Below are 13,581 nucleotides of genomic sequence, written 5' to 3'. Positions count from 1 at the left end.
CCTGGAGCGTAGGCGGGAAAGATATGCCGTAATATACATCTGGAAAAAACTGGAGGGACTTCTACTAAACTCTGGCATTCAGAGTTACACTAACTCTAATACGGGGCATCCCTACATAGTGTCAAAGCCTCCGACTTTGCCATCAAAATATAAGACAAGATATTACAATAGCCTGGGTTTTAAAGGCCGACAACTCTTCAATATTCCTCGGAAGAACCTAAGGGAGCTACATGCGATGGCTGTAGATGTTCTCAAAACAAAACTAGATCTATTACTCTCAAGAGTCCTAGATTAACCAACTTCATAGCGGTAAGTGCAAATGAGGACAGCGGTGCCAATCTCACCCATGCACATATTGTCAAGTCCTGAAAAGAATTAGTGAAGTAAAAATTACGTAGCAACATCAAATGGCGGTGCTCCAGCATGGCTGCAGCTCAATAACTAATACAAGGAACAAGTAATTATCTTTTATATATACAGGTGTATATGTGTACCAGTGTATATTTGTGTATATGCGTATATTTGTCCCTAACATCGCTTGTCAGCTGGTGCTGGTTTGTGTACGTTCCTGTAACGTAACAATTCGGCAACTAAACCGTTAGCATAAGTACCGGGCTTTAAAAATAAAATGAAGTACCAGCGCCGATTTGTTCGACTCAACCCTTCAGAGCGGCAGCCCAGCATGGTCGCAATTGAATGACTGAACAAAATAAAATCTAAAGGATAAATGAAATGTATAAGTATGGTTCCGCGTGCGTATCTTGTATGTATTACATATTGAATGTATTACATATTTAAGTGATATTAATTTAAACATTAGTATATCCTTTTAAATTTCTGTTTCTTCTCGTCTTTACAGGAATCCTACAGCAAGCAAGAAAAAGTTACTAAACTTATCGAGTGGTTATGTATCAGAGAGAAGAAATCATATCACAAATTCTGTGACGTGCTTCAGATCTGTGGCCACACATTTGTGGCAGATTTTCTGAGAGACGAAGGTTATTTGAATAATGTTTTTTTTTTATCAAATGTATTCTAAATATATTTTCTTCATTTTGGTGTCGTTTCTCTAACTTGCTTATCGGATACTCACTTTGTTTGCATATCCCCCTCCCACACATCTCATTCTAAAACTGACTATAATTTCATCAAATTTTCACTAAGAATGGAATATCGCCATAAAAAATAATTTAAAACAATATAAAGTAATTTAGGACAAAATAAAGCCAGTAATACGTCTACTTATTATCTATTATCATGATATCTACACTTGAGGTGAAAACTTGTGCAACCTTTGTCTAACAAAGAAATTTCGGTTCTCATGCAACCACGTAATACATTATGCTATAAGCTATAAATATAATAAACTATAAACTAGTCCCATGATAATTTCTAAGTCTATCTTGAAAACAAACGATGAACTAATATATCTCAATTAGTCGTACAGATATATATATACTGTTCCTTCAAATCAAGATTTGCTATATTTGCGTGTATGCATATATATATATATATATATATATATATATATATATTCACAAACGCACACACACGGACACACACACATATATATATATATATATATATATATGTACACATATATATATGCACACATATATATAAAGAACAAATATTCAGGAGTGAATATTTTTGTGTTCTTGCTCTATAGCAGGCCAGTTCATTTTGCATTGCTCTGATTCACTGAGCCAGTAAAATTGAGTATTCGCCCTACGGATGGTCCAGGGAACAATATATACCTCACAGGAAATAAAAAAAACAGACTCGTTGAGATTATATAGCTCGCAAAGAAGCTTTATCCTTTCTGTATAATCTTTTATCTTTCACCTGTTTCAGTCACTTAATAGCGAGCATTTTAGGGTACAGACGGACACACATATACAACCACTTTATGTTATTCTTCAGGCATCAGTCTGCCGAGCGGCGTCTTCGGCTTCAGTCATACTCATACTGTCTTGAGGTGCGTCTTTGTTTTGCAGTGCTTCTCCCCTGTTCGTCAATTTTTGCGATGGCTGAAACGAAGGAACAGCATGCTTCCATGAAATTCTGTTTTCGGCCGAGGAAATCGGCGTCCGAAAGAGTTTTCATATTTCAAACAGCTTACAAGGACGCTGCCATGAGCAAAACACATGTTTACGCATGGTTTCCCTGGTTTAGGAGTTGTCACTTGTCGCCTGAAGACCAGTCTCGTTCAGGGCGTCCGTCGACATCCTTAACGAATAAAAAGCAATTTCATGAACTGATTTTGAAAAACTGTCACTGAACAAGTAGCGTACTTATTGATATGGCTGGTGTGTCCTGAAGCCCTTGCCAACGAACTTTGAGTGAGTGATTGCAAATGAAAATAGTTGCAGCAAAATTTGTGCCTCGTTTGCTCACAGAAGATCAAAAGCAGTCATGACTGAATGCCTCTCGTGAACTGAAAGAAAAGTTGGGTGTTGATTCTGACTTTTATTCGGGGTCATCACCGGTGACGAAAGCCGTTGCTACGGAATTCACAGGTTTGGAAGAGGTGGAGTATTACCAACGACAAAGCGTATATATGGTGGTGGGGTTGAAATCCAGGGGCTTATTAATCGTATTCTGCTCGAATGATGCGGCCACATACGGCTGTTGCCGAGCCTCATTCACCTTTGTAATAATTAAAAAGAATGTTCTTTGAATATGAACTGAGCAAATTAATGTTTGTGTGCGGTTATCCTCCATCGTCGTATTATATTCTCTTTGTATAATCCTTTTATTAATCTCCTGTAAAAAGGAGTTCCACATGTGTGTGAGTGTGTGTGTTTGTGTGTGTGTGTGTGTACAAATACACACACACATTTACATATAAACAGAGAATCTGGAGATATGAGAGGTGAATACATATTTATTTAATGACGAGTGTTCGAGTGTTTCGTAACTTTCTTCGTGTAATATTAATATATGGATGGAAGAAATTACGCGTCGGCTCTTATTTATATGTAAGCTCTGCATTATACAGTACAGTTGCATTTTCACATATTAATCCTAATAAAGAAAGCTTGCTCATCAGATCACCGGTTACACTAGCAAATCAATTTTCAATATACACACTTCAGGTTTATCTGAACCTGAATCTGGTCTTCTATTAACTTTTCAGTACATTTATACATTGAATAATATAATCGTAACGATATTCATCTGACGTATAGAAATTAATACTTCGATTTTCATTTCAGAAAGAGAAAACAATCTTGTAGATTTACATCAAATTTTTGATAATTCGTCTCTGTTGAAGAACAACGTAACTCAGGAGGAGAGGCAAAGACTGACAGGTTTCATTACACAAAAGGTAGATAAAATATTTTAAAATCTTTCGAAATAGACTATTATTTCTTTTCGTTTACAGCTTATCAATTATTTCATATTTTCTTTGTCAAGCACAGATATACTACTTCCATCACTATGTTTCGGCTTCTATTTGTGCAGTACTATCTCTTTCTCTCTCTCTCACTCTCTCCATATATTATAATTATATATATAATATATATATATATATATATATAAATATATATATATAATATATGCATGTAATATATTTATATATATATATATGTAGGTCCCAGGTTGAGACGGGGTTAACCACAGTAAATAAGGTACTCAATACATAGCAGAGTAAATTAATTATTTTATAGAAGGAGCTTCTACAGGACTAGAACTGTTTCATCATAAGAAATCCTGATGATTTCTTTTGAATGAACAGTTCTAGTCCTGTAGAAGCTCCTTCTATAAAATAAATATATATATATATATATATATATATATATATAATATATATATATATATATTTTTTTTTTTAATAAAAATATTTTTTTCCTCTGTCTTCCCTTCTTGTGATCTTTCCTTCTCCTTGTTTCCGACGAAGAGCTCCGCTCGAAACGTTAAACCTCCTGAGCGTCAAATAATACTTTAATTGTCCTCGCGTTGCTGTTTTTTTCTGTGTTTTCTTGTTTGGATTAACTATATATATATATATATATATATATCTATATATATATATAGATATATATATATATATATATATATATATATATATATACAGTTAATCCAAATATGAACAAAGAGAAAACGCAACAGCGCGAGGATGTGGAATAAGTATCGTGTTATTGGACGCTCATTCTCTCTCTCTATTTTTCTGTGTGTTTTTGTGTGTATGTATGTGTAAATATATATATATACTCTTTCTCTTTCTCTTTTACTTGTTTCAGTCATTTGACTGCGGCCATGCTTGAGCACCGCCTTTAGTCGAGCAAATCGACCCCGAGACTTATTCTTTGTAAGCCCAGTACTTATTCTATCGGTCTCTTTTGCCGAACCGCTAAGTGACGGGGATGTAAACACACCAACATCGGTTGTCAAGCAATGCTAGGGGGACAAACACAGACACACAAACACACGCATACATATACATATATATACATATATACGACGGGCTTCTTTCAGTTTCCGTCAACCAAATCCACTCACAAGGCATTGGTCGGCCCGGGGCTATAGCAGAAGACACTTGCCCAAGATGCCACGCAGTAGGACTGAACCCGGAACCATGTGGTTGGTTAGCAAGCTACTTACCACACAGCCACTCCTGCGCCTATATATATATATATATATATATATATTGTTATATTTCGGAATGGTCATTTTGCCAGTTTAGCCAATAAAAATACATGCACTATATATTTGGTGTTATTTTGCTTCAGTGTTATTTATTTTTTACATTAATCTTAATCTAATTTCCGAAGCAAAATAACACCAAATATATAGTGCGTGTGTTTTTATTGACTAAACTGGCAAAATGACCATGCCGAAATATTACAATATCTGTTTCAACACACGACTTCACATAAAAAAAAAATCTTGCACAACAAATATATAAACGTTCTATATATATACGTACATACATAGATATATACATATAAATACACTCACAGATACACACTCACACATATATATATGGTGGTTGTCTACTCCATATGCAGAGGTCTTGTACCTACACCTTAGATCCATCATGGCATCTGATGTGGCTTTTAAAACCAGACAACGTATTGAAAAGACATCCACATAATTTGCATATCTGATTTGGGCCACCAAGAGCTTGCAGTTAAATTCTGATTTTTGTGGATCTGAAAATGTCTTTTGAGGCTTCCGTCAGGTTTACTGACTTCATTGTATATATGGCATTGAAAGGTGTGCACAGACATATAGGCACAATAGTTGGCGGCGGTTCGTTTTCCATACGTACACACACACACACACACACGCACACACATGCACACACACGCACACACATATATCAAAGATTTGTGAGAACCAGGTATTTAAATAGTAAAAGCACCAAGTTAGGGTGGGTGCGATTGCATACACACAATGTATAACGACAACTACGTTCTCATTAAAGTAAATATGAACTTGTTCCTGGAGTTATGCATACATTCACGTGTTGGACTGAATGCACAACGGGTGATCAAAGTGGCACATGGTTACATTCACTGCATCTGTTTCACAACCATCTATAGACTCTAAATCCAAACGAATTGAAGATTTCCAGACAGGTGAAGAATGCATAATAAGAACAGATTGATTGTGGTTAACTACAATTTTTCAGACGTGATTTTTATTTATGCACAGAAGTGCTGCGTCATGCAAGAAAAAAAATCCGTTTTCAACAGGAGTATATAGGTACTCAAAAATAAGTACATAGTGCAGAATGACTCAACCGACCCAAATTTGGTTAGAGTGTCTCTGATCGAATCTAGGTCGGTCGACTCATCTGGCATTATTTACTTCTAAGGCGGCGAGAAACTTCAGTTAACAATAAAAAATACTAATACTCATTTTTGCGTCTTCTGTGTCTGTCTTACGAGTACGTTTTGTAGTATCTAATGCATTTTTCATATATATATATATATATAACATATAGATAGATAGATAGATAGATAGATAGATAGATAGATAGATAGATAGATAGATAGATAGATAGATACAGAGATAGATAGCTGGAGAGATGGAGAGAATCAGGCCGTATGAGATAAATATATCTATTTCACCAGTTAAAAAAACTGGTCCACCAAAGGAGCTTTTCTGTGAATACCACAGGATTATTTTAATCCATATATTGTGCATTATATATATATATATAAACATACATAATTATATATAGTACAGTTTTCAACGTTAAAGTTGAAGTCACTCCTTCCAAGGTATTTTAGAAACAGACATCAAAGTTCAAAAATAATTATTTTTGACGGAAGCAGGAATAGTACCAAAATGCAATCTTAATATCCACCTGAACGTGGATATCTTTTTAGAATGTCCAGTACTGCAGTATACGTCTGGACTGGTCCTCTCGTATCGATTTCTGTTGCATGGGTCCCTTCCTTTGCTTTTGGAATTTTCTGTATATGCGTCATTAGGATTATGCATCATTAGGAATATGCATCATTATTTTTTCATTCGTCTATCATTTGTTCATACGGATTGAATATTTATTTCAGTCTGTAACCTATTCATCCGAAAAGTTATATAATCTAACGATGCATGAACAACTCTTGTTTTATTTTGACAGTTGTTGATGTAAATCTAGGCGACAAAAGCAAACAGGCTGAAACTAATGCATACTTTTACTGGTGCTTACCCATACAGATACACGCAAGCGTGCACTTACACATGCAGACACATAGGCACACATGCGCACGCACAGCAACACATACGCAAACACACACACAAACACACACGCATACACACGCACACACGCATATCTAATTCTCTACGCATAGTTTCTTCCTACGCTAATTTCACTACTGAGTCATTGGTCAGTTCTAAGACAAAGTAAAATACATCTGGCCAAGGTGCTACCAGTTGGAATGAAACAAAGATTTCTTAACCACATATTAATTACAATTACTATATTACCACCCAATCAATTGGTTCTGCTTTGGGTATTGATTTTGATTTTTCCAGTTTCAGCTCATGAGCTGTGGCCATGCTGGGGCACCTATTTTTGATCCTATGTTGGAAGGAGAAATGTTTAAGTTATTCCTACATTCAATTATTGTAATTTTCAGCTTCTGTACGTTACAAGAGCCTTCTAAAAAGCCATGTAATATTTTCGGATATGGTTACCACCTTGAAATCTTGATATCATGATCATAACTAGATACTAGTATTATATACATCTCTCTCTCTCTTTGTATATATACATATGTATATAAACAAACACATACACACACACACACACACACACACACACACACATATATATATATATATATATATATATATATATATATATATATAAAGTTGGATGTCAAAGATAACTTTCGGTGTGTACTTATACGAAGGATTTTTCTTGACCGTTTATTAATACGCCTCCGTTTCTTCTAATTGTACAACCACTTACATAACTAGATGTAGTGTGAATATGTCTGAGGAGGCATATTTCTATGAGTGCATATATAACTGCATGCTTTCAATACATGTGTATGGGTTGTGTGTTTGATGAAGTCATTTAGATCGTGATTCACACCTCAGTCATATATGGGACACCATGGCACACTCTCGCAAAGAGTTATTATTGTTGGAGACATATCCGGACATTGGCGGTAGGTCCGGGATTGTTTGGAGAAATTTGTCTGGAGGACTTTTGAATTTTATGAGATCTGTTTCCGTTTTGATGTCTTTTGGTATAATACTAAATAGAGCGGGATGAGTAGAGGTATAGTAGTTGTGCCGTAATATATATATTATATATATATATATATATATTATATATATATATATATATATATATATAATATATATATATATATATATATATTATATATATATATATATATATAATATATATATATATATGTGTGTGTGTGTGTGTGTGTACGCAAAGCCACACACTTGTGGCTGTCCGAATCTGTGTATACATAGTATTAGTCCTCTCCAGCTCTTCTTATAATAAACTGGCATTCTATTCTTAATCATTTTTACTTGGCTATAAATTCCTCTTACAATCAACCATCAATCTACGCATTAACAATATAAAATGAATAATAAACTTGGTAGATTATAGTTTACATCTTGTAAACCGGAAAAGTTTTCCGAATCTAAATGGCCGAAGAAAGACTGAATAAGTTAAAAGAAAAAAAAAATGTATATATTAAGGGAAGTTTCAGTTGTAGGTGACGTATGTTAAAAATTAAATGGTTTTCTTTATAGTTTATTAATCACTTATTGTCAGAATAGGTCGGCTTTTCATTGTTTTGGTCGACGACCTTCGGCACAAAATCCATCGGTTCGAATAAACCAACTTTTCCTCCTTTCTCTACTGTGCTGAAATTTGAATTATAGATTAGTGAAGGATTATGGAATAATGAGAACATTGCTACAAATAGGAGATCTAAGAAGATAAATGTCAGCTTATTTACTGAGCAAATTACTGTAGACGGTGAAATTTGCGGTAAATCTCGAGGAAAATCAAGCGAAGTATAATGACAAACGAGACAGTACGAGATTATATATATTGGCAGGAGGTCAAAAGAATTATGGCACCTAAACGATCGCATCATTTGTTTCAGATATATATTTCAGATATGTGTAGAAACAAAATTGAATATTCTGACGTCTATAAATACACACAAACACACTACCTATACATATGTATTATAAAGACGGAGTTATATATGCACATGTAGAAATATGCCTGCTCAGACATATTCAGACTACATGTGGTTATGTAAGCGGCTCTGCACTTGCTAGAAATGGATATGCATTAGGAAGCAGTCAATAAAAATCTCACGTATAAGCACACATAAATGTAATTATCATAAGAAATTGCATACACAAATATAGTCATACATAGATATTCATATATGTATACATGTGCTTACATTTAAATCATATCGTATTTCTGTGTGCACGTATCACACGCATATGTAATGCACATACAAATATATCTACTCATATATGCACACACCAACCAATATAGATGACCACAAATTCCAAGAGCTATCTTGACTTAAACAAACGAGCGTTGCTAATTCGCCGTTAGTGGGTGCCTGAAATTCTTCAAAGGAAAACGCACACAGACACAGACATACACATACACAGACATGCACGCAAATACACATACACACACAAACACGCATATACGCATACAGGTGGAGATGTGCACGAATTAAAGATGAAGAATAAAGAAATACATTTAAAATATATTTGATTTTGTAACAGCTTTTCACTGCAGTTACCAAGGAGAAACAACTATTTCTTTTATCAAATAGGTATTAGAACACCACTGGACTGGTAGATACATTATAAATTTCTAAGCTCTCCTCAGTACCATATACCAACAGGCAAAAACAAAAAAACAAAAAGACGAATGTGAGCTGAATGGAAAGCTTCTCTTACCTTATCAGAAATCAGTAAACATTATCCACTGTTTCAGGTCTAGTCTGCCAGACCAGAACAAATATGACTAAGTGGATGGAGCACCTAACAGCATACTGAGCTGACTGATTGTCACACCTGAGATAAATTTAGGAAACAACTTATCTCTACCTTCAGTCAATTAATATCACAGACGCTACTAATCTAAGTTGATTTTTTAGATGTTTAGTCCTCCTCTGATAAACTTTACTATAAGCCCAACGAGATACTTTCCTATATACATAGACATACTTGCCATCCCCACCCCTGTAGTATCTAAAAACCTGATAGCTAACATTAGTAAGAGAGTATCTAACCTCTCTAAAAGGTTTTCGAGACGGCAACCCCATGCAACAACAATGCCCAAGCTAATAGTGTCTTTAAGGATAAATTAATATAGAACCCCTCTAATAATCTTCGGAATTATAATAATAATAATACTAATACTAATAATAATAATAATAATAATAATAATAATAGACCTAGGGAAATAACTTGGTTCGCCGTGACCTTTCCCTTAATGAAGAAAACTAACACAAGTAAAAGATTCCTGTTATTTTCCAGAAAATCACAGGTACAGGAAGATATTTAACAGTCGATCAGTGAAATTATCATATAGATACTGCCCCAATATGCAAAGCATCATAACACGAGAACAACACCAAGAAAACACTCCTAGTTGTAAATGTTGAGGCTCAGGAACCTGTGCATTCGACTAAGGATGTATGATTAAATCTGTCGCACATAGGGCAGAAGTTGCAGCAATGCTAGGTGATAACACATTCGAGAAGAGTAGCTATATATGACTATGTGAAGGCGATTTCAAAAATCTTGCTTCCCGGCCACAAGATTCCGGGTTTCCGCGGTGTGGAATCTTGAGCAAGGCTCTTTTACTATAGCTGCGGGTCGACCAAAGCCCTGTGAGTGGATTTGGTGGACAGAAACTGAAAGAATCCCGTCGTATATATGTATATATTTGTGATTGTCCCCACACCATCGCTTGACAACTAATGTTGGTGTGCATACGTCCCCGTAACTTAGCGGTTCGGCATAAGGGGCTGATAGAATAAGTAGTATGTATACAGATAATAAGTTCCGGGACCGATTTGTTCGACTAACGGCGGTGCTCTAGCATGGCCGCAGTCAAATGACTGATACAAGTAAAAGACTACATATATATAAATATCAATAATATGGTAATATATGTGTGTGTGTATGAAACACTCGTAAGCGTTTTATGACAAATATTACACACCCGCCCAAGTTTCTTTTCCTCTACATTGCATCTTGTCTCCAGTCTGCTTACAGACCAGCCTGCACATGCCAATGTATAGCATGAAATCTGTATTTGCACGGAGAATTATATGTTGTGTTTTGATGTTGCATATATTCTTTTCTAAACCAGACACAAGGCCCGAAATGTGGGGGAGGAGCCAGCCGATTAGATCGACCTCACTACGCAACTGATACTTAATTTAATGACCCCGGTACGCAACTGGATAACAACGTGTTGGACCGCGTCGATCAACAAGTACAGGTCTCCTTTTGCTCAAGTGAATCTGCATTTATTCCAGTAGCTTATATCAAACTTCCGATGAAATGCTCTGGTTAAGTTCCAGAAGGCTGTAATGGACGACACCAATCGTAAACCACCATAATCTTCTACTGATGCAACTTCAATTTCGGGAAGTGTTTGGGTGCTTCATCATGATCAGACTGTTGACCCGGTCGCTTAAGATTGTCACAAGTCACTATTCAATCAAGAAATGGGTCATTAGAATTTCGCAGAGAGAGCCTCGAACACACTTCAAAACGCCGAAGACTTTGATTTTCATTCAGGTCATACGGGACCCATTTATCGAGCCTGTTTTACTTTGTCGATTTTCCTGAGGTTATCTGATACTGTTCAAACACTGACACCAAACATAGGAGGCATTTCTCTGACGCTTTCCTTCGACTATTATTTTCAAATAATGAACATCACGGATGGATGGACGTCCTCTACCTTTTTGATCTTCGAGCCTCTTATACTCTCTACGGAATTTCTCGAACCAGTGTTGTACCGTTCGGTCACCAGTGGACCTATCACCACATGCCCTGTTGATATTGGCGACTGTGTGGGAAACATTATATCCGATCTTGAATTTATGCCAAACAAGTAGTCGCATTTCATTTTTTCATGTTTGAAATTAAGGATTTCTACTCTTCAAAATCATATTTTAAGAGAAATAAATAAAACTTTATTTAAGATTACACATCAATTATTAAGCATGTAGCATTCCGCCTACAAAAATAACATCTTATATCGAATTTGAAAAAATGCTTCCGAAAAATTGGACAGTATTTTCCGAGCAGCTGAATACATATAACATAACATATGCGCAATTTATACAAGTATTAGAGCCCATTAACCCAACCCAATGTTTAGAGACATAGCTGACAACTGATTAATATGAACGTTAGTGCATTTCTCATTGTAAAATTATATTCCGATACTTTTACGCGGAATGTAGTACTTTTGCACTAAACACAGCCTGCAAGGAGATTCTTTACTGCCACTCTGGTTAAGATAACGTTGCCTCAAACACAATAGACTCGTTTATGGTCGTAAATAAAAGTAAGGATACTGGTGCTTCGCTTTACAAAAAAAAAAAAAAAAGCTGGGAAACGGCAAGTCCATCAAATATAATTCAATCTTAAATATATTATATATAAATGCATGTACATAAACATTATATATATATATATATATATATATATATATATATATACACATATACATTATATATATATATTTATATATTTATACTCATTTACACCTATTTTCATATCTATATATGTATATCGATAGGATATGTCTGTGCATGCCTGCATACTTATGCATATATAATATAGACAAGATATGTGCATGCATATATATGAATATAGCTGTATCTGTACACACACATATACACTCATATATACATATATACACATGCATATATGTGTCTCTCTTTAGGATCAAGAGAAGTGTGCTTCTGTGAATAAAAGGTTGAAAAACAGGAAATTGGTGAGGGGAGGGGATGGGACCGTGTATGTACAATATAGGTAAATTAGCTGTATATAATTAATGATTTGAACATATTTCTATTATTTTTGCAAACTAATTGATATGACTTCTCACAATTTATGATGGAAGAATAGCCTTAAATGTAATTAAGATAGATTGCCGACGAAAAAAAAAAACGACAAAAAAAAGAAAAAAATATTAATTATAAAACATACAACTATAAATATTGAACGACAACAGTTATGAATGTAAAAATAATGAGAACAATAGCAGTAGTTATGGAAACGTAGGATATTCTCTATGTGTCAAATATGATTTATAGAATCGTTTTATATGTCTAAATGTAGGAAAACACTTTTCAATCAATTGATTTACTCTAAGTGGGTGATCTATCTATCTATCTATCTATCTATCTATCTATCTATCTATCTATCTATCTATCTATCTATCTATCTATCTATCTATCTATCTATCTATCTATCTGTCTATCTATCTATTTATCTATCTATCTATCTATCTATCTATCTATCTATCTATCATCTATCTATCTATCCATCTATCTATCTATCTATTATCTATCTATCTATCTATCTATCTATCTATCTATCTATCAACATAACAGAAGATGACATAAAAACAAACAATCACCCATACACAACACCACCAGACCACATCAAAATATTACACATCTCCAAAAGTCTGCACCACACACTCAAAGGCATTTTCCCCAGTGCGGTTGGTAAATGCCAAAAATATCTCACAAAGAAACTGTACTGGGATCTTCTCGAGGACAAACCAACGGAGGAGAAAGCAAAAACTTTCGAGCAGTAAGTAACCCTCTGTATTCTAATTCATTGGAACTATGATCAAGATTGGTTGTGTAAATGCCCGTGGCTTGGGGTCCCCTTGGAAACAAGGGTACCTCTTAAATGACATAAAGTCACAAAAGTTAGAAATCATAGCCATAAGTGAGACCAGACTCCACAATCCGCGGGCCCTAAAGACCATGTTTGGCGGACAGTTCAACATTTATTTTCCCCCCTGCCTGCCGAGAATTGGCGGTAGTGGCACCGCGGTACTTT

General features: G+C 35.1%; 1 protein-coding gene across 2 annotated transcripts in view; it reads left to right on the top strand.

Annotated features, from left to right (window-relative positions):
- The window catches only part of LOC118764868, a 407,716-nt gene that overhangs the window by 375,489 nt on the left and 18,646 nt on the right, over positions 1 to 13,581 (top strand). For both annotated transcript variants that reach the window (XM_036506025.1, XM_036506024.1), the window contains 2 exons: positions 860 to 998; positions 3,219 to 3,331. In XM_036506025.1, the coding sequence (XP_036361918.1) occupies positions 860 to 998; positions 3,219 to 3,331 (252 nt within the window). The remainder of the gene's footprint in view (positions 1 to 859; positions 999 to 3,218; positions 3,332 to 13,581) is intronic.

Source organism: Octopus sinensis, linkage group LG9 (genome assembly GCF_006345805.1).
Source record: "Octopus sinensis linkage group LG9, ASM634580v1, whole genome shotgun sequence".
NCBI lineage: Eukaryota > Metazoa > Mollusca > Cephalopoda > Octopoda > Octopodidae > Octopus > Octopus sinensis.
The sequence above is the reverse complement of the archived record's forward strand: the minus strand, read 5'-3'. Positions and strand labels throughout refer to the sequence as shown.